A 24,055-nucleotide genomic window follows, 5' to 3' on the forward strand; every position below is an offset into this window, starting at 1 on the left:
CTATCAAACAATGATCTCAAAAAGTCAGAAATACTAACTGAACGTCTCCCAATTAACTCCCTTAACATGACTACCAAATCATAAGTCATTATCGCAACTCTCTAAGAAAAAAAAACATCAAGTTCTCCAACTCAATTCTCCAAACTCACACATCAGCCCACACACACTCAGAAATCACAGCAACTCCACGGACTTCTGTACTCACATTTCAAACTCGAATGTGCACACAAGAAAAAAAAAAGACAAGACAAAAATCGCAATGAGCCCAAGGAAAAAAAAAAAAGAATCTCGTAACACCAGACCCAAAAAATGTTCTTTCAAAACTCTGATATTTGAACAACCCACAAAATCAGTAAAAATCTCCAACTTTTAACAGCGAAACCCCCTTTACTGCTCAATAATTAATTACAATGAGACTTAATGTCAAACTCCCATTTACGTAAGCAGCAACCCCAGAAAAATCACATCTCCCGATAAAAAAAAGAAATGCTACTTAAGCTCAATCCCCCAAATTACATCTCTCACAGGAAAAGGAAGAAAAATAATAATAAAAAAAAAAAAAAAAAAAAGGATAATCACAAGAACATTCCCAATCTCAAAATACATAATACATGTATAATATGCATAACTCCCGCGTTTTTCCCAAGAAATGCTCCATGTAAAGTTATGGAATTTGCCAGAAAGCAAACTCTCACACATGCGCTTTCGTGAAATGCTATTGTCAACATTTCCAGATATTGCAAAAATTCTGATCTGTCACCATCAGAGGAAAAGAATCAGCAAAATGGTTCATCACATCGCTTGTCAGCAGAAAAATCGACTGCGGACGTATGCTCTAACATCAGCATAAGAATTGTCTTGTCAGACATATAAGTTTGGAAACTCATGATTCTCTAGAAAAAAAAAGGTCTAACTGCACATTTCACAGAATTAACTCCAGGATATACTAATGTGTTCAAAAATTTGTCTCAAAGACTCATTCTCTCAACATGACTTTTCCCCAAATTATATTTCTCCAAGAATAACACACTTGTGAACATAAAAAATGCACACATCTCCAAATGACTCGTAATGCAGTAATGCCATTCGCCTCTAAATAGTCACGAAATCAAAAAAGAGAACCACAGAAATCTTCTCTTGTCTCGAAAAAAACTCCATAACCACAAAAAAAAGGTCACCCGCCAAAGATTAATTCCAACTCCATATATTTCACCATATTAATAATAACACCACTCCGGTTATAAAAATATTTCCTCCATTTGGTTAACAACCAACCCCCTTATATTATTCTCTCTTATTTCTCCAATAGCCATATGTTAATAAAAAGAACAACACCACTCCAAGAATAGAGAATAATCACCTCTATTTTGGCAAATACAAAATATTTACCTCTATTTCCCCAATAACTCCATGTGGAACAAAACAAGGCTCCAAAAAATATATCTCCAAAAAAATGTGCTCTCAAGGCAACTAACTCACACACTCACAAATATTGCCCCATAATCTCCAAATATGTGTCTCCATTTGCAACAAAGATGGCTGCAAAATAATTGAACTACATATAGCTCATACCACTATTGGCAAATATAAAAAATGGCCAAAAAAAATATATCTCCCATATATTATATCTCAAATATAACTCCAAAATAATATATACCTCCAATTATCTCTCCAAATATATCTCAATTATAACTCCAATTCTCCAGAGAATAACTCAATGTTATAGTCAAAAACTATAAAAACTCTCTCCATTTAGCATAACTGCTAAAAAAGGGCAAAATTCGGCAAATAAAACTGTCTAGAAAATTCTAGAAAAAATCACCAATGTGCCACAAGTCATTATAACAGAATTCCCAACTCACAGTGTCTTAGAACCAAGACTTCTCCATATGCACTACGACGCATAGGCCACTAGAAAACTTAACTAAGTTTCCTATCTCTCACAAAGTTGTCACCAAATACAACAACTGTATTGTGCAAGAAAACTCACAATTTCTGGAACACAAATATCCAGAGAAAAAATGTAGTGCCATTACGTATGCATTCAAAACGTGCAAAAAATTCTCCCATATATTTCTCTATAGCATCAAATAGCTAAAACACGAACACGTTCCCGAACAATGACTCTAAGTCATGAACTGAGATAATATTCACACTAACTGGAGAGAAAAAATAAACTAAAATTCACCCATGGTAAAAAAAAAACTTGTGTCAGCTATGGCTAACTTCCAAAAAAGGAGAAAAACTCGCTAGATGTCAAGCAATTATCTGCTGAACTCATAAAAAAAGGAAAAAAAAAATAATGTGTTGTTAGTTCCTCCCAAATTCAAAAAAGATTTCACCTCCCTTGATAGCATTACGGCACCCACGTATTAGTATAAAAAAATCAGTATCAGAAATATCATTATCACAAAATCACCAAAAAAATTTCTATCATCAAAATCATCAGTATCAGTACAAAAAATATCACCAATGTTAATGCTTGTCCATTCTCCAAAAATTCAGCAAAAAACAGCAAAAAATCAGCAAAAATTCAGCAAGATTCAACACAATTCACCAAGATTCAGTCAGATTCATCAAGATTCAGCAAAACTCATCCCCGTGAATCACTGAAATATTCTCCAAAGTTACAAGAACTAACAAATAATAGCACAAGACTTCTCCCATTAACTCATCATAATAATATCCATGAATAATTATCTGTAATAATTATAGAACAATCTCCATGAATATCTCAAAAACTCTCGTAAACAAGTCTCCCTTAATGATAATTATACTTAAGCCACCCCTCCGTGCACATCTCAAGTATAATAATTATTATAAAATAATAATAACAATAACTCTCCATAAGCACAATATTCTCGTTGCAAAGATCTCAAGTAAGGGTGAAATTCAAAATAGCATACACTGGTATTGCTGAATCCTATGACATACAATTTCTCCAGCATACACCATGACATAACACCATTGCCACACAACACAGATACAACACCAATCCTCGGCATTTCAAAGTAATTTCTCCAACACAATAAAAAAATAATCTGTGTATCCCCCCCCTTATATTTGTGTCTTTCAAGGCACAAAGAAACATATAACACATCCCGTGCATGTTAACTACTTTTCCCCTCATTCACGGAAAAGAAAAATCTCTTTTTATTTCCTTTTCTCTTCGTCCAAGAGAGAGAAAAAAAAAACTCTTTTCTAAAAAAGACTCTACGGGCGTTTTACTTCATCAACTAATCAATCAGCTGATATCTTAGCATCCAATGTCAAGGCCAAACGCATCCCCAACACAAAGAAAAAAAAAGGAAAAGGGGGAGTTCACCCACACTGAGAAAAAAAAATTTCTCCCCCCCGTGAGAACAACCCCTCAGTCAAGCGGCAGAACAGCCCGAGGCATACCAGTAGTATCCCCATCTCCCCTTGAACAGTGTCTGAGGACCCCTTCCCAAGGTATACACTAGTACCCATCTCGCAATGCCCTCCCCTGCACCATCTCTCGAGGGAGGCCACTGGTACCCTCCATGCAACTATCCCCCCGAGGGATGCCAATACCCTCGCAATGCAACGCGCTTCTCTGCAGAAATGTGCTGAGCCCGTAAAATTGTGGCCGCTCTGTCTCTAAACCAGATATGCTTATCTAAGCACAGTTCACATGCATAAAAAACACATCTCTATACACTCTCATGTGTTTAAAACAAAGACGAATACGTCTATTATAAACACATGCAAATAAAGAAAACACGTCACTATGGGGCAAAGACAAGAAAAATTGTTTTTGACCTCGTTGAAACCAATCCCTTAACCCTGAAATATTTTTAAACAAAAACATCCCATCCTCACCCTTTGATAAACAATAGTTCCTTAACACTTACCACTCCATAATGGGAACAAAAGGAACTCGAAATTCGCGTAGAATACGTAAATCTCGTCGGCACAATACAAACGCGATCGGTGAAAACGCAGCTAGCAACCGTCACTCATGAACTAGACTGAGTTGCTTGTCTCACGGCTCACGCCCTGAAGAAATCTCGGTACGAGCAAATTTTGATGACCCTAATAGAAATTTTCTTTCCTCACCCCCACCCCCCATCCCACGGATGGATATTTTCTCTACCCCTTTTTCACTTAGCAACCGAGATCTAACAATTTAACAATTTTCCACAATCCCACAAAGCTTTGTCGTTCGAAAACTATCGCTAAGCCATAACCCCTTTTATTTTCTAACTGGCCACCCATCTCTACATTGGCATTCCTAGGCATAGAAAAGAAAGAAAACTTTTATACCCCCTCTTAACCGCCTGCCACCACTGTAACTGGGGGGATTCTCCCCCCCCCCCCCCCCATTATTCATAAGGTAAGCGTGGACACGAAACGGAAGGCAGACCCGCACACCCCATTACTCATAACCTTTCTCTCTCTCTCTCTCAGCAATCCCTCTCTCTCTCTCTCTCTCTCCAACTCTTTCCTCTCCATTCTAATAGTAATGAAAATGAGAGAGTTGCATCATAACATTAACGTTTATTAACAACTAATAAATAAATCAACCAATCAAGTAATCCAGACTTACAGACTAACTCAAAAACAGTACAATGTCTAGTCACAAAAAAGTCTCACACCCCTCTGGGAATTCTTTGTTCCCCAGGCATTCCAGATCCGTCTGTTCAAAGATACAGACACATCCTGGTAAGTACACACACAAGTTTAAAGACAAAGTTAATAAAATGGAACATCTTACAAGATATCAAACAAGCCATCCCTTTGGCTAAAGCACTTCAACACTTACCCAAACAACCGGACACTAAAACACTATTAATAAAAAACTCCCGGCGAATGCCACGGCATCTTGCCTGTGACTTGAAGCCCTCTTGTCAAAATCCTCCCATAGGCTTGGGTATGACACTTTTAACAGAAAGAGGCGCACACGCACATACGAACACACAGTTCGATAGCGCCTCGCGGTTCTAGCTGCATCCAGTTTCACAAAGGCACTTTGAGAAGAGTTCTTCAATAAAACTGTCGTGCATTGACTTGTTGAACTAAGCAATTTTATCTCACGCCACCCCCCAGAAACTCATTGTCAGCTACTCTACACTGTTCCCCACATTCCATAGGTCACAGGAACACATGGATAATATATTATTAATCAAAAACCCTAGGCCTTACATATATATATATATATATATATATATATATATATATATATATATATATATATATATATATATATATATATATATATATATATATATATTCTTATATCACTCTTACAAGTCATTTTGTGTGTTGTTTACCACCGGGACAAAATGAGAAACGGTTGTAAATCCGATCGGTGTTTCCTATATTGCTAACTAATCCATCTTCAGAGGACTGATACAGAGTGGTGGAAAATCATAAACACATATGCTAACAGGACAGTAGGTACATACGAACATACAAACGGCTGGAAACCAAGTAATTCCACCTGACAAAGATTCATGAGGAGAATTCCTTCCTCCCTTTGAGGTGACAAGGTCGAATTTTACCAAATATTCGGCTAATCCCGTTTCCTTTTCCCCGTCTTTCAAGACGTTGTTTAAACATTAGACAGCTTGCTCTTTTTAAAATAAAGGATCAGTTTTTATACAGAAATTTTCTTTTATTAAACTACTTAGTGAAGTTTCTCTCCAGTGCATTCTTATAAGAATAGATTATGCTTTTGCCCTTCCCCAAGAAAATAGACAAACTAAGGCTAGAGGGCTGCAGTTTGGTATGTTTGATGATTGGAGGGTGGATGATCAACATGCCAAGTTGAACGTATGATTGGTTACACTTACATGAGCAAAAATATCACTGTTTACCTGTTCATTTCTTACTCATATTTAATGCTGGTCTATTCTCTTTCATTATTTTGCTGTACCGCCTTTCATATTCTATTTCTTCCACCTTACTTTTCACTCTCTCTAACCATTGCGCCATAGAGTTAAAGCGAGGTTTTCCTCCTGTTACACCTTTCAAACCTTCGCTCTGTCAGTTTTCCTCGTAGCGTTGAATGACCTCACCATTAGGCCCCACCCAGCGCTTGGCCTTTGGCCTCATTTCTATATCTCTACACAGCGAACCTACTTCAGCTCTGTTCAGCGACCAAAATAATACCTACTTTCTGTTTTTTTTTCCATCTGTCCATCCACCTGTGCTGTTTTGCGCATGGTAACACTGCATCCCGGGCTTTAAATAATATCCTATTTCGAATATTAACGGTGGTAATTCGCATACAGTTGAAATCTTAAAACACTTTTCAGTTGAAAATGTACACCCAGATATCCTTTTATTTACCTAAACTTACACAGCGTAACTATAAAAAGCCTGGGACGCAGAGTTACCATGCGCCAACCACCACAGGCGGATAGAAAGTTGAAAAAAAAAAACAGAATATAGATCCCCCCCCGTCACGAAATGCAAAAATGCCCAGATAGACTAATGAAAGGAGGAGGAGAGGAGGAGGAGGAGGAGGAGAGGAGGAGGAGGAGGAGCCCTCTCACCTCAGGCACCCTTATGAAATACTTCCGGTCATTTAGCAGAACTCGGTCCTCGTTGATGGTCCACTTGAAAGTGGGCGAAGGGGCGGCTTTCACGCTGCACTCCAGGCGGGCCGTCCCCCCCAAGTGAGCCCAGGGACTCAGGTAGGACTCTTCTGCGCCTTCTTCCACTTCGTCGGGAACCTCTGGAGTTTCTGCAGAAGGAGAAGGAAGGATAAAACTGAGTGGATGACTTTTAGACTCGAGAGAAAAGACGGACTTGTGCGATGGTGCTCAAAATTTGTTGTAATGGATGACGAATTCACAGACATTTGACGAATACGTAAAAATAATGAGGGACACTTATTTCTCTCTCCGACAAAAAAAAGAAAAAAAAATTGCCCAGATGGATGGCTACACATCATTTCACTGTCTTGAATTCGATGATATATTATAAATACAGAAAAATGATGATGCATCCTTAAGGTTATGTAATAGAAAGAATGCCAGTAAGCAAATGAGTGAAAGATAATATTTAAGAAAAATACGAACATACGAATTCACACTTGTCACGAGTTGCCAATGAACTTCTCCATCACAAAATGCGTTGTATTTCAGTTGGCAAAGGAAAGATATTTTAAAGCTACTGCACCAAAGCAACAATACCTACATAGGTAAAAACACACTACTCAAATTACTAATCACCTTGCCGTCATTTCGTGTATCTGGTGAGAATGAATACCTTTGGAAAATGGGCCAACATAAATATCAGGATGGAAATAAGGCAAGTTAACTGAAGAAGAATAAAGCCATTAACTGAGATTGATCACTTAGAGCACTTCACATCTAACCAAAATGTTTATTGCCATCATCTGAGAAACCATTCGTGTTAATCATTGGATAAACAAGAGTTTAGCTTATTGTCATTGACTGAGAACCACTCGTTAATTAGCGGATGCACAAGAGCAGTTTTAATTTTCTATTAACGGGACCGCTCGTGGTTAATCATGGACAAAAAGGAAGGTTTGCGTTAATAACATCAACTGAGCCACTCGTTTAATTTCAAGGGATTAACAAGAGTAGTTTATTTCAGAACCGAGAAAACTTCGTGTTAATCAGTGGATAAAAAGAATTTAGATTAATACCATCACTGAGAACACTCGTGTTAATCAGTGGATAAACAGAGTAGTTTTATTTCTATTAAACTGAGAACCATTCGTGTTAATCAGTGGATATAAAAAAGAATTTAGCTTTAAATACCATCAACTGCGAACCACTCCGTGTTAATCAGTGGATAAACAAGAGGTAGTTTTATTTCTATTGACTGAGAACCACTCGTGTTAATTAGCGGATGCACAAGAGCAGTTTATTTCTATTAACTGAGAACCACTCGTGTTAATCAGTGGATAAACAAGAGTCGTTTATTTCTATTGACTGAGAACCACTCGTGTTAATCAGTGGATAAAAAAAGAGTTTAGCTTATTGCCATTGACTGAGAACCACTCGGGTTAATCAGTGGATAAAAAAAAGTGTTTAGCTTAATACCATCAACTGAGAACCGCTCATGTTACTCAGCGGATAAAGAAGATTTTAAGAAGAGAAACATTACTTACGAGTCACGACGACCGCCGCGCGAACGGGCTCCGCCCTGGAGACGACGTTGGAGGCGAGGCACAGGTAGAATCCCGTGTCTGCTCTGGTCGCCCCCTCGATCGAGAGTCTGGCTTCGCCGATGCCCCAAGAGAGAACCTCGGAGTTGCTGCAAGACATCAATCACGAATTCTCTGGGGTTACATAAAGTCTCCTGCTTCTCAACAAATGGCGGACTTAGGTCATAACACAGGGCAACCATAAAGAGCATTGTGGAAAAAAGAAACCCTCAAAATTGCCGAATATAACTTGTTTACTTGTAAGTATTTACAATGTATTAACACTCGAGTGCTTTCAGGCCCACTCGAGTGTCAATGCCATGTAAATGCTTACAAGTAAACAAGTTATACTCGGTTATCTTGTGGGTTTCTTTTTCCATCTTCAGAAGAAAACTGAAAGAAGTTTTTGTTTGGTTCAAAGAGCATTGTGTCATATATTTTCCCTATTTCAAACAGCGTTGTGTCATATATTTCACAAATTTTACATGGTCTGCTTTTTCGCGTATAAATGATTTCGTCATGGGTTGAAGTCGAACCTATTGCCAAATAGAGGAAGCCTTTGTTTTAATACTTTTTTTACGTGCCAAAAAACCAGTCGCTGTCAATACCATCTGTTATCGATATTTTGATTAATACGATTAATTGGACAGCAAAATTTCTACCGGAGGTATTCTGGTTTTGCACGGTGGAAAATAAACAACAAAAAGTCAAAACTGGAATCAAGGAGTCATTACTAAAATTCAGGGATTTGAGAATGTGATTGCAAACACCAGAAAATCTTTGGCTACGTGTTATTTGGAAAAGTTGAAAGTTATAAGCTGAAATTTGTATTTCCAGAAAAAGAATAATTTTTTAGATGTCACTATAGTAAATCGGCATTTGTCATCATTAATATATAAAGTTGTGGTTTCATTTTAAGGAAAGGGGAAAAGGGAGTCTATCAAAGCATTATCTATGAAGAACAGTTCTCTCGTTAGTTGAGAGCGGTTAAAAATGTCAGAAACGTCTAACAAAGTGACTCTTTCCTCTATGAGGTTTTCCATCTGATATGTTCACGATGGGGAAATTATTTTACAAAATCTTTATCTAAACGTTTGTTTTTCTTTAAAATCCATTTTTATGTCAGGCTATAAAGTACATTTATCTAATGAGGGCGTTTTGACTTTGATATATCGTTTTATAAAATCGCTAACATAGCACTTATGGTTGATTACGGATCATTTATTGGGACTTTTTACCATTATTTCTCGGCCTGTTGCATTTCAGTCACGGCTTCTCTTCCTCTCAATCACCGCTAAAGAGGAAACCGCTGCCCTTCCTTCTTTATTCAGGAGAGGTCACTCAGCGCCCAAACGAGACTGAATATTCTGACGTCAAATTGCATCAAAATGACGCGAATATTTGATGCCGTCGAGGCTAAAGCTTCCTCCGTTTCATATGCGAGCGAGCGGATATTGTAAGATCAAACCGGATTTGCACCTGAATTGGCTCTCCAGCTCAGATTTCGGCTTCTGTCTCTCGGCTTCCGGGGATCGTTACTGCAGTTTCATTTGGGCACTGGGGGCCTCAGTGACGTGGCCGGTTTGGTCTTGGTCTGCCCCCTCGGTGGCCTCGAGTTCGATTCTCGGGCATTCCATTGAGGGGTGAGAGATGTGTATTTCTGGTGATGGAAGTTCACTCTCGACGTGGTTCGGAAGTCACGTAAAGCCGTTGGTCCCGTTGCTGAATAACCACTGGTTCCATGCAACGTAAAAACACCAGACAAACAACTCTCTTCGATCCTTCATTCTTGAGAACTAAACTTTTCAGTTGAACAGAATGAGACTGAAAAGACTTTCGACAGAAAGAAGCCTTTCGGTTGAAGAATGAAAACCGATTCGTAAGGCAGATGTAGCATGACGCTCACACTTCTTTCCCATAGTCTTATGTCCATAGAAATGAGGATATTTGAATAGTCTATGAAATAATTTAATTGCAAATTACGGTTTTTAGATTCGTATAGTCCTTCATACACAAACATAGTGTCCTTCCTTACGAAAGTGTGAATATGAAAGCAAAATTCAATAAAAGACATTGACTTCAAATTGGGATAGGAGCACCCTGCAATCCTGATTTGAGAACATTACAGACAACAAAGGATTAGTTTGAAATCAGGAAAATTCTCTCATCTGCCTCTTCTCAGTAATGGTCAGGGTCTGAAAATGGGTTGGGTAATTGGCTCTATACAGAGGCAGAATTTTGTTGATCTCAGTTTTGAAGAAATGGAGTTAGAATATTCGTAAATCAAGGGAAAAAAAACTCTTCCTCTGGATTCATTTATTAATGGTAGTCATATCCAATGTAGCACGAAGGAACACAAAGTACTTGAGAATATTCTGAAATCCACGGTAGAAAAGTAAGTGAAACAGGGACTTGGAAGAAGCACTTTCGTAGTATATCAGTGTGAACTTGAAAATGTAGAATATACTGAGAAGTACTTGTTCTCAGTCCCTGTTCGCTTACCTTTCCACCGTGGATTTAAGGAGATTAGTGGTAGTGTAGAACAGAATGTATCGTTTTTAATGGTTACGTGATTTAATAGAGTGAGCGGCGTACCTAACCATACATACAGGGAAATGTTTATTCAAATATTGAGAATATTGACATGATTGCCTACCTGCTGTTATCCTCCTGTCTGACCCAGGTCACGTTCGGTGTAGGATTCCCAACTGCTGTACAGAGGACGGAAGCTGAGCCACCCTCATCCACCGTCACCCGTTTGGATGTCACGATGTTCTCAGGACCGTCTGGGTTCGAAAGACAAGATCTGACATGACTGATGCTGCTCTGATTGGGAAGGAAAAGGCTGCCACTTGGCTTGAAGGAAGGAGCTCAGCCGGACAAGGTGGGAAATGGACAAAATTTCTGCTCAGAAACTAACATACTGGGAAATGAGGGCAGTCCTCTCTCTCTCTCTCTCTCTCTCTCTCTCTCTCTCTCTCTCTCTCTCTCTCCTCTCTCTCATAAGACTTACACATTAACCAAATATATATATATATATATAAATATATATATATATATATATATATATAATATATATATATATATATATATATTAAATATATATCTATATATATATATATATATATATATATATATATATATATATATATTATATATATATATATATATATATATATATATATATATATATATATACATGTGTGTGTGTGTGTAAGGAGAGAGACATAGAGACATAGCCAAGAATTGCTCCTGTAGACGGGAATAACAGCCATACATAACACATGCACCATTTACCCAGGAATACCAGCTGACATATTCTCAGGCTTAACTCGATGAGCCCAGATACACACATCCACACAAAAGAGAGAGAGAGAGAGAAAGGTGTGGAGAGAGAGAGCGTTTAAATTTGCAAGAGGTATCGTGGCATCAGGTAATCACAGTGGATAATGGAAAATGAGTCGAACTGCCCCTGTTTCAACCTTGCGGATTGACCCCGGCTTTGGTTGGAGATTAATGACACTTCCGGAGTTCCAGCAGAGATTCACTAGCTTCAGCCGGCCTCTTTTATGCCGAAAAGAATCAACTCAATAGTTTTCGAGCATCTAAAGCGACCAACATCACTCCATAGAGGAATAACATTTGAGTTATTGATGCCTTCGTTTGTGTCAAGAGAGCGTCAGAACGTAGGACGCGCGTCGGTCATATTGTCTGTCTCGTCTTGTTTTTTGTTTTTTTTTCTGTGTGCGAGTTCCTAGGAACGCTTTCGTTATATAATGTCTGGAAATGATTTACACCTTTGGTAAAAAATCATTAGATTTATCCTGAGAAAAATACCAAAAACAATATATATGTATATGGTAAAGTATATTATATGTATATGTAAGTGACATAAATTATATATATATATATATATATATATAGACTATCATAATATATATACTTATATATATAGATATAATATATATACGTATAGATTAGTATTACCTTGGGTTCTTCCCATTGAAATATATAATCAATGCATTATATATAAAGAAATAAATAAAAAGTTAAGTAATCATACTAATTATCAATATATATAATATATTATATATACATACTATATATAGATATATATACTCGCATATTAGATTATATATAATTATATACATGCCATACGCTACAAATGTTCTATAATATCCAATTCGCTCTGCCTCGAAATTAATATATTTTCATATATGTTAGCCGGAGGGGGAATTTTTGGTTGATGATAATTATTTTGTCCTCTTGTGGATTCGAACCAACGTACAGAGAGAAAATTAGGACTTCAGTGAAGTTCCGGCTCGGCCAACAAGTGAGGTTAATGCATTTATATGAATCATGGTGAGTTGATAAATAAATAGATATATATATATATATATATATATATATATATATATATATATATATATATATATATATATTTATTTATTTATTATATATATATATATATATATATATATATATATATATATATATATATATATATATATATATATATATATATATATATATATATATATATATATATATATATATATATATATATATTATATATCTATATATACATATTACATATATATACATATATGCATATATATATATATCTATATATATATATATATATATATATATATATATATACGTATAAATATATATATATATATATATATATATATATATATATATATATATATATATATATATAAACTCACTTTTAGGAAACAGCCTTGGTTCTCTCAAATTTGGCCATTTCATCTCAGCCAAGAACATCCAGAGAGGGCAAGATTCAGGAGACGAGTGATCTCACTCCCCAAATGTAACTGCTAGTTACCAGCAACGAGGACCAAACCTTATTGCAAACTCCTGCCACCCAAAGGACAAACATCTACACCAAATGAACGAAACCCTCATCTCAAATTCCGACTTTACCACTCTATCTCCTTTACCTTAAAATCTTATTTCACCTTTGACTTATAAGTATGAACTTTACATTGACCATGATTTCACTCTTCGAAGAGGCATCATTAATTGATCTGTCTCTCTTAGTTCAAAGGTGATGGCCCAATTTAAGTTCCTGTTTGACACTGACGTTAATATAGTTTATGACCTAGACCTTAACACTGACTTTGTCGTCACTGTGTAATGAGAAAATCTTTAATAAATATCCAATGCATTATTCGACCAAGTTCTGAGCATAATATAATACATAAATCAATGGTCGGAAGTAAGTTGATCATAACTAGTAAAACGAAACCAATCATATTTCAAGGACAAATAGACAAAGTCGTTGAACGTCCAGACCATTAATGTCAAATACCAATTAGCAAATTTGCACTTCTGTTTCATTAGCGGAGTAACGACATCAAATACGAATCTATCGCATACATGTCAAAACAATGAAAACAATGGCCAACATATTTTGACCCACATAGAAGGTCAAAGGTTACATCCCTTTCTACTCAAACATTTATTCAGTGTTTTCCAATCACGAACCTTTTGTAATATTTCAGTCAACATCCACCTGCAACTCTCAGTGTAATCCTGTTAACAAACATACAGGGTGTCCATAAAGTCCCAGTACCATTATGAGCAATAAATACTTGTAATGGTACTGTGATCTTATGGACACCCTATATCAAGAGACAAAGAAGCAAAGAAACTCAACTGAAAAATAGCATCAGTGGGTAATACCAGATAATAGCGTCAGTTACCTACAATAATATGTATAAAAACAGCCCCAAATTGTAGCATAGCTCAAGGCAGGTCATTCAGGCATGTGTTAATAGGAATGTTGGTAGAAAAAAAACATTGCACGTGTTTTCTTCAAGTACAATAAACTCCGTCGTATTTCACAAGACTACGAGAAGGACTTTGCCGACCTGCTCACGCTGTCGCGCATGAATTTATTGCTTTCTGTTCTGATATATTGGGATTTGATTACAACTATAGGTTTTAGTCCTTTTTCATTAATTGAAGAAGTTTTTCTTATATAAACATGCTTATTTGAAAGACAATTATCCTGAAAACACTCGAGTCTGTGTGAAAGAATGAACTGCCCCAACCAAACATTGTAAGAAAACTTCCCAAATTACCGAATAGACCCTGGTGATGAATATTCGCATGTTGTAAGATAATGAAAATGTTAACTGGGATATGCTATTAGTTTTGATTACTGAACTGTTATTCTTAGTTGAGAAGGGACAGATAATGCTTTTATCATTTATGAAAATCATATTATTAGCCACCTTCCCACTCATACCAGTATGTTTCTGTACAAAATAACCAATGATTTAGCTGCAATGCTGAAGTGTCTATTAGTGTTCTCTATTTCATCGATTACTGCGTCATTATGCTCTGTCTTGGTCTCTGATACTGTTGCCACTTTGTCTTCAGTCCCCATAAGTGAACTTTAACGTTGCATTGTTCATTTTTTTTTTTTCACGCAATATATAAATGTCCATTTTTCTTGCAGTGAGTGCTGAAGGCATCTTTCAATCTCAAGACCTCTGGAAACCAGTAACTCATTTCTTGGCCGCCTTTTGTAGCAGAGTTTTCTATGTGGCTGAGGTAAGTCCTGCTCACTGTTGGATTTCATACACTTCCATCCTGCTGCCAGGATGAGTTCAGTCCACTCTTGTCCAAATATGGAAATCTGTGTTTCAACATTTTCATCGAAAGCCAAAAAATAAAACATTTGCACAGCAACGGGGCAGAACTGGAAGGCTGATAGACAGATCATCACTGGGAAACAGTGAATAGGGTTAACTGGATACTTTTCTGTGTCCCTAAGCAATTAAAGTGAGTGTTCATGGCTGTATCTTCAGGATCTCCTGTAGGAGCATCTTAGCAGACTCGTAATGCTAACTCCTTGATTATTTCTTAGTATTTTAGCTCATTCCAGGATAAATACCATGAACCGTTTGGGATGGTATCATTCTGTCATGAAGTCAGTCATTTACTGAGTGGTTAGATTGTTGATACCTATGGATAAAAACTTAAGTATATCATAGTTTAACCAGACGACTGGGCTGATTAACAGCTCTCCTAGGGCTGTCCCGAAAGATTAGGTATTTTGACGTGGCTAGGAACCAATTGATTACCTAACAACGGGACCTACAGCTTATTGTGGCATCCGAACCACATTAAATCGAGAAATTAACCCTTAAACGCCGGAGCGGTAAATAAAAAAATGACTCCCGTGTGCCGGAGGGGTTTGAGAGTAAGCGGAAAAAATATTTTTTTCAAAAAATCACAGCGCGCTTAGTTTTCAAGATTAAGAGTTCATTTTTGGCTCCTTTTTTTGTCATTGCTTGAAGTTTAGTACGTAACCATCAGAAATGAAAAAAATTATCATTATCATATATATAATGCGATATATGATAGCGCAAAAACGAAATTTCATATATAATTGTATTCAAATCACGCTGTGCGCCAAACGGTTAGAGGTAACAAGTTACTTTTTTTTTTCGTTGTAATGTGCACTAAATTGCAATCATTTTGATATATAACACATTGTAAAACGATAAAAGCAACACAGAGAAAATATTATCACAAAATGATGCATGAATTCGTAGCGCGCGGATGTAAAAAAATAATTTTTAAAAAATTTACCATAAATCGAAATATTGTTATAGAGACTTGCAATTTGTTTCAAAATGAAGGAAAATGATTGAATATTACGATACTGTAAGAGTTTTAGCTTACAAATGCAGTTTTTGACCATTTCGAACGAGTTAAAGTTGACGGAATGTCGAATTTTGTTAAAATATTTTTTTTATATGCATATAAAATAAATGAGAAATGCTACAACCTTTCCATAATTTTTTTTATATTGTGCATGTTTTTGCGCACATTTCCATATCTAAAACTTTAAAAAAAGCGATAATTTAGAAAAGGCTCAAATATTAGGAGAATGTGACCTACGCGTTCCGAGATTTTCGGCCGAGAATCGGCGCGCGGACGGAATAAAAATATTTTTTTCAAATATTCACCATAAATCGAGATATTGTTTCTAGAGACTTGCAATATGTTTTAAATTTAAGATAAATGATTGAATATTACTAGACTGTAAGATGTTTATGTTACAAATGCGTTTTTTTACCATTTCGGTTGAGTCAAAGTTGACCGATCGTAGTTTTTTTCGTACTTATCGTACTTTATATGCAAATATTTCAAAAATGATAAATGCTACAACCTTCCAATATTTTTTGTTATATTGTGCACGTGTTTGCACACATTTCATATAAACCTCTAAAAAAACGAAAAAAGTAATATGAAAAGGCACAAATATTAGAAGAATGTGACCTACGCGTTTCCGAGATTTTCGGCCGAGAATCGGCGCGCGGACGGAATAAAATATTTTTTTCAAATATTCACCATAAATCGAGATATTGTTCTAGAGACTTGCAATATGTTTTAAATTTAAGATAAATGATTGAATATTACTAGACTGTAAGATTTTTATGTTATATATGCGTTTTTTGACCTTTTCGGTTGAGTCAAAGTTGACCGATCGTAGTTTTTTTCGTACTTATCGTAACATATGCAAATATTTCAAAAAATGAGAAATGCTACAACCTTCCAATATTTTTTGTTATATTATGCATGTTTTTGCGCACATTTCCCTATAGAAACCTTTAAAAAAAGCGGTAATATGAAAAGGCTCAAATATTAGGAGAATGTACCTACGCGTTTAGGAGATTTTCGGCCGAGAATCGGCGCGCGGAGGGGAAAAAATATTTTTTTCAAAAATTCACCATAAATCGAGATACTGTTCTAGAGACTTGCAATTTGTTTTAAAATGAAGATAAATGATTGAATATTACTAGACTGTAAGATTTTTATGTTACAAATGCGTTTTTTTGACCTTTTCGGTTGAGTCAAAGTTGACCGATCGTAGTTTTTTTCGTACTTATCGTAGTTTATATGCAAATATTTCAAAATGATAAATGCTACAACCTTCCAATATTTTTTGTTATATTGTGCATGTGCGCACATTTCCATATATAAACCTTATTTAAAAAAGCGTAATATGAAAAGGCTCAAATATTAGGAGAATGTGACCTACGCGTTTCCGAGATTTTCGGTCGAGAATCGTCGCGCGGAGGGGAAAAAAATATTTATTTCAAAAATTCACCATAAATCGAGATACTGTTCTAGGGACTTGCAATATGTTTTAAAATGAAGATAAATGATTGAATAATACTATAACTGTAAGATTTTTATGTTATAAAAGCGTTTTTTTGACCTTTTCGGTTGAGTCAAAGTTGACCGATCGTAGTTTTTTTTCGTACTTATCGTACTTTATATGCAATATTTCAAAACAAAAAATGACAAATGCTACAACCTTCCAAAATTTTTGTTATATTGTGCATGGTTTTGCGCACATTTCCATATATAAACCTTTAAAAAAAGCGTAATATGAAAAGGCTCAAATATTAGGAGAATGTGACCTACGCGTTTCCGAGATTTTCGGCCGAGAATCGGCGCGCGGAAGGGAAAAAAATATTTTTTTCAAAAATTCACCATAAATCGAGCACTGTTTTAGAGACTTGCATTTGTTTTAAAATGAAGATAAATGATTGAATAATACTATACTGTTAAGATTTTTATTTATAAAGCGTTTTTTAACACCTTTTCGGTTGAGGTCAAGTTTGACCGATCGTAGTTTTTTTACGTACTTATCGTACTTTATATGCAAATATTTCAAAAATGATAAATGCTACAACCTTCCAATATTTTTTGTTATATTGTGCATGTTTTTGCGCACATTTCCATATATAAAACTATAAAATAAGAGTAATATGAAAAGGCACAAATATTAGGAGAATGTGACCTACGCGTTTCGGATATTTTCGGCCGAGAATCGGCGCGCGGAGGGAATAAAAATATTTTTTCAAATATTCACCATAAATCGAGATATTGTTCTAGAGACTTGCAATTTGTTTTAAAGTGAAGGTAAATGATTGAATATTACTAGACTGTAAGTAATTTGCTTACCCCAAAAAAAATAATATTTAATATTATATATATATATATATATATATATATATATATATATATATATTATATATATATATATATATATATATATATATATATATAATATATATATATATATATATATATATATATATATATATATATATAGATATATATATATCATATATATATATTATATATATATAATATATATAAATATAAATATATATATATATAAGTTTTTTTTATACGTAAATATATATATTACATTCTTCGATTCTGGTACCAATACATAAATAAAAGGAATGCAGGTGACACTTCTCTTTTCGCATACAATGAAATGTCTTATTATTATTTCATCATGCACACATTCAGATATATAAAAAATTGTAATAAATATAAAACTAAATATAAAATAAATGCAGAATACTCACTCGTAATCCTGACTTCTTCGTTCTATTCTTGTTTTCTCCCTCCTCCATTGAAGAGTCTTTGCATTTTTTTTCCACTCGACATGACGAGTACAGGTGGAGAGGGAGACGCGCGCCTTACTGCTGATGACCCTGGAACCCGGCGGCCCCGTGCGCCCTCCGCTGTCGGTTTAGGGGCGCGCTCCAATACATGACCTTAGTGTGGTACTTTCGGTCACACTCCCCTATCCTGCAAAGAGCAACTTTGCAGAGACGACAGAAGAACCGGGTGTCTCTCCTTCTGCCATTCATATGGCACACCCGGCACCTTTTCTGCCTTCGCCCTTCTAAGGCCTCCAGTATGTGTTCCCCTGGCTGCAGCCGACACGCAGGGTCCACTACCCGACGAGAAGCGGTGATGGCGGGGCCGGCATCAAGAGGGGCGTCGTCAGCAGGGGCGGCGGCAGCAGGGGCGTCGTCAGCAGGGGCGGCGGCAGCAGGGGCGTCGTCAGCAGGGGCGGCGGCAGCAGGGGCGTCGTCAGCAGGGGCGTCGGCAGCAGGGGCTGTCGGTCCACAGGGGCGTCGTCAGCAGGGGCGTCGTCAGCAGGGGCGGCGGCAGGTTCGAGCGAAGTTGGCCCTCCTATCTGCTCTCTAGGGGCAGATCTGCAGCTCGGGGCAGGGGGTCAGTTATGGAAGGCCACTCATCGGGATCGAAGTTGATGAGGGCATTCCCGGCTACCTCTAGGAACTGTATGTGGTCAACCTCGGAAGATTGTCACCGCGGTACCCACAGTACAGTATGTAGGCATTTTGGAGGGCCAACTGAAGGATGTATTTGAGGAGCTTCTGTGTCCACCTTCTGGTTCTCCTGGCGAAGGGATAGTACTGGATGAGCTGATCAAAGAGATCAACTCCTCCCATGTGCCTGTTGTAGTGCCCAATGACAGTAGGCCGCTCGGTACGAAACTCCTCAAACACAACTCGGCCCTGTCGACGTGTCTTCTTCCGCTGTACGATCTCTTCTTGGATGGGTTCATGACTCGTCGTAATCATGGGGACAAGTCGGACACCCTTCCAACAGATGACGAAGACAGCGCCCTTCCGCCGCCACTCTGTCTCTCCTCTTGCCAGGTGTTGCGGATGACTAGCGAACCTCTTGAGGACATTCGGCGGGGCCCCACGCACCAACCGAAGGGTACCACTGACGTGAACACCTGCTTCATACAGTTCCTGGGCCAGGGATACCGAGTTATAATAATTATCCATAAACAGGTGATATCCCTGGTTACGGAAACGTCCCACAAGGTTGAATACAGTGTCACGCAGCGTGGAGAAGACCCCGGTATACACTGAAAAGTCCACAACGTATCCAGTGTTGGCCTCGGTAATGGGAAAGAATTTCACACCATATTTCTTTGGCTTCTTGGGGTTATACACTTTTTATACTAAGACGTCCTTTGTAAGGCATCATCCCCTCATCCAAAGACAGGTTCTTTCCAGGAATCACGAGATTACTACACCGCTCACGGATATAATCCAACACTGTACGCACTAAAATGAGGCGATCACTGTTATTCCGGGGTATGGCCCTTCGGTTGAAGGCGTTGAAGTACCTGTCCATCGCCAGGAAATTATCACGGGACATAACGCCAGGCACATTCGGCATACATAAAAAATAATTTCTCCTCCAATATTGCCTGACGTCGACAGCAGGTGTCAAACCAAAATAAATGTGGAGCCCCAAAAAATGTGCCATGTCAATGAGGTTGCAACCCCGCCAGTAATACGACAAGGTCGTCTTCAGCTCATACCGGCAGTACCGCCGAGCGTAGTCCACCATCTCGTGTACCAGGTATTCCAGCAATTCCCGTGTCAGGAAAAGCTGGATGAACCCCAAAACAGTCAGGGGTACTGGTACGGTCATCCCAGGGGTTGCCGTGAAGGGGTGCATGTTAGGAGGGGTGGGGTCCTCCGTCCACCCCTCGTCACTCTCCGACGACCGACCTTCACCTTGGCTGGCGCGACGAGCCGACCTTCTACGTGCCCATGCGCGCGCACGGCGCACGGGTGCGGGCACGATGCACACTACCCCCCCCGTTGGCCCATCACCCTCACTTCAGGCCCTCACTTTCTGTATCGTCCTCTGCGATAAAACTTGAGCCCGTATCCCCACCCTCCCCCTCCTCCTCAGATTCCCCTCGTATGCACTGAATTCGAGCTCACTTTCGGATGTGAGCCTCGAACGGACATTGGGGCAAATATTCATCCTCACTTTCATCGGGACTGATGTCCTCATCACTCGATGACCATCCGCCATCAAAATGAGGACTTGCGACATGTTCCCGATCAAGCTCCGAAAGATATTCGTCTATGTCCCTTGGTTGGAGGCGGCCTCCCAAATGCCTACGAATGCCCCTAAGGACGCCCACATGCTTCCTAGGGGTAACCAAAGGCATACGATGTGTTCCCAAAACACTTTCAGCCACACGTGGCCGCACAGAACGGCCTTGAGGCGCGGGGTCATGCTGGGTGCTTGGCCCCTCGCCAGCATCCAGGTCCAAAACTCGCCTTACACGATCCCTTCCGACGGGTAAAACGCGCCTTTCACGGTTCACACGTCGTTGAGACATATCTAGGAATGTCCTGTAGCAATACAAATGCTCAAAGTCTCGCACAAGTCCAGAAAAACACGCTTTTCACGAAAGATCGCTCTCGGATGGTGCGCTACTGATGCTGGCTGGAGCGAGAAGAAGGGATATCGCGCATGCGCACCTGGGTCACGCTTAAAAACAAAACAAGGCCTTGATCCGCGAACTCCCAGCATTCCCCAAGGCGCGTGATTCAAAAGTTTTAGGCTGGTAGGCCTATAAGTATTTTTCCGCGAATTTTAAAAAAACTTTCGTATGTCGACGTAAAATACGTCCAGTCGGCACCCGACAGACAATTTATCTCGACGTAAAATACGTCCAGTCGGCATTTAAGGGTTAATTTCTAATCACTAGAAACAAATTCCTCTGATTCCACGTTGGCAGTGAGCGGAATCGAACTCGTGGCCCTGAATCGGTAGGCAAGCACGTAAACCACTCGTCCAACGAGGAACTGATACCTATGGATATCTTTCCATGCTTGGCAGTGTTGGTACGGAGTGAGACTATTTTCTCACTTCTTTGTTCAGAATTACCAGTGCAAGTTTGTCTTACTGATTCAAACTGGTTTCCACGAAGATTTTTAGCCCAACATAATAGTCTTCCTGTAACTTAGTTGAGGTATTAAACTTTAGACAATATGAGCAGTCGAGTTTTCTGTACAGCATAAAATTATGTATGAAATGCTCAGCCACGGCCTAATGAGGGCATGTGTTGTTAGCACCTATAACGGTGCCAGACGCACGATCACGGCTAACTTTAACCTAAAATAAAATAAAAACTACTGAGGCTAGACGGCTGCAGTTTGGTATGTTCGATGATTGGAGGGTGGATGATCAACAGACCAATTTGCAGCACGCTATACTCAGACAAAGCCATCTCAACTATTCTCTTTTGCAAAAGGCTAAAATGAGAGCTTCCATCAGCCGACGACGTTCCCTTGTTCCCTTCTGTCCTCCTCAGTTTTCCTGTATTCTATTTTTCTTCATTCCTCCATATGTTCGCTTTATGCCTTCTGTTTGCCTTTCTCCTCCTCCTCACACACTGCTTCCTGTTGGAACGTGTTGTGATTTCCCAAGCTTCCCCATTCTGCTTCTCTCCCTTGGCGCTCTGTTGTCAATGATTCGCTTTCCTCCTGGACTAATTCTATCGAGTTCTTGTTTTTTGTGGACCTCCCTCCAGTTTTGTAAGAGTTTCATTTAAAACGGTAACTTATCATACACTGGAAACAGATTATTTACAATTTATTGATATAAAAAAGACGGGCCACTATGTGACGTATTCGAGTCACGACTGCCAACGGTGAATCAGAGGAATTTATTTCTGGTGATTAGAAATTTATTTCTCGATATAATGTGGTTCGGATCCCACAATAAGCTGTAGGTCCCGTGGCTAGGTAACCAGTTGGTTCCTAGCCACGTAAAAATATCTAATCCTTCGGGCCAGCCCTAGGAGATCTCTTAATCAGCTCAGTGGTCTGGTTAAACTAAGATATACTTAACTACGTGACGTGGTGGTGCAGACGGAATAGATGTGTCTCATGGTACGTCGTTTTCAGCACTTATGTATGACAACTGTCTGACTGTGCTCACTCAGCGTATATTTTTATATTCGTAGCTTAAAACAATTTGATGAAGGTTATGGGAGGCTAAATCAGCTTATGACTTGGCAATGGAATCTCCTTATTTTGAGTTTTACTATTAAGCAATACCCTTATGTCCTCATTCCTGGAAAACCATAGTACATAGAAAATGGATTTTATAGCTATTTGTTAGATACTCTAACAATAGAATTATTCATTATGTGAATACTGTAGCAGGAACAATACGTGATACGACCTCCAACTTACTTGAGGCGCTTGCTAAAATCTACAATCAAATAGAGCGTTGTTTCATCAACGAAAATGAAAATGAATACTCTATGTTTTATTAGACATATATAATCTGTACTGTTTAACGAGCACATTATTTATTTTTTACATTTTCATTCTAATAGGTAAATCATAAATATCCTATCCTATAATTCCTGTCTTTAAATCAACGCAAAACACCCTTTTCAGACCTTTTTAGGCTCTTCCATGGACCTTCCCTACGCCAGCCCTGCCACCCAACCACCACCACCAACAGCAACAACAATAACAACACAGTAGGTTATAGGCTTACTCTCCGAGTAACTGAAAAATATTAGAATATCTTATCTGAAACTACGATAGAGAAGTTACCAAGGTTTCCTTACGTCAGTTGAGTTAATACTAATGATTTTCACAGATTCAGACGTCTTTATTATTTTCAATAACCCTGCCACCATTTTGCAATGTTTAGAATGCTACGTTTTCTAAAATATCCAACCAACAAAAAAGTCGCAAAATGTGGCAGATACAAACAAAACTTAACTATCTTCACCCCCACAAACAGACGAATCAATGAAAGACACCACAAGCATTTTACGATTTGTTCAGAAGAAATCCTGGGAAACTTGCTCTATATTTAGGTTGTTAAAACAAGTTTCTCAATATCCCACAAAGAACACCTTCATTTCGTAATTATTTTCCTTTTGTCTTCCTGCCTGTCTGTCTGTCTGACTTTGTAATGCAGTCAATTTCTCAAGGTCAACCTTTGTTTTTATTAATTGTATTTCAATTTCTTTGATTTTTGTTTTAATCATTTTTATTATCTTTACTTTTATTTTCATTTAAATTCTCTAAATTTTTATATGTATAGTTTTTATTTATATGTTTATTATTATTATTATCGTCTTATCTTTTTCTATTTTTTGTTTCATTTTCATTACTTTTATTTTTATTTTTACATTTTATACATAATTCTTTTTCCCACAGTGTTCTTAAGCCTGAT

At 37.9% G+C, this 24,055-nt stretch overlaps 2 protein-coding genes across 2 annotated transcripts in view; one reads left to right on the forward strand and one right to left on the reverse strand.

The window, feature by feature from the left end:
* LOC135209815 (neurotrimin-like) overlaps window positions 1–24,055 on the forward strand; it is a 100,550-nt gene that overhangs the window by 48,363 nt on the left and 28,132 nt on the right. The gene's annotated exons all lie outside the window — the stretch shown is intronic.
* Window positions 1–24,055, reverse strand: part of LOC135209483 (limbic system-associated membrane protein-like) — a 29,215-nt gene that overhangs the window by 2,260 nt on the left and 2,900 nt on the right. The window contains exons 4-6 of the mRNA XM_064242138.1: window positions 10,803–10,932; window positions 8,111–8,256; window positions 6,522–6,712 (exon numbers count right to left, since the gene is read on the reverse strand). Of these exons, the coding sequence (XP_064098208.1) occupies window positions 6,522–6,712; window positions 8,111–8,256; window positions 10,803–10,932 (467 nt within the window). The remainder of the gene's footprint in view (window positions 1–6,521; window positions 6,713–8,110; window positions 8,257–10,802; window positions 10,933–24,055) is intronic.

This window comes from Macrobrachium nipponense, chromosome 38 (genome assembly GCF_015104395.2).
Source record: "Macrobrachium nipponense isolate FS-2020 chromosome 38, ASM1510439v2, whole genome shotgun sequence".
NCBI lineage: Eukaryota > Metazoa > Arthropoda > Malacostraca > Decapoda > Palaemonidae > Macrobrachium > Macrobrachium nipponense.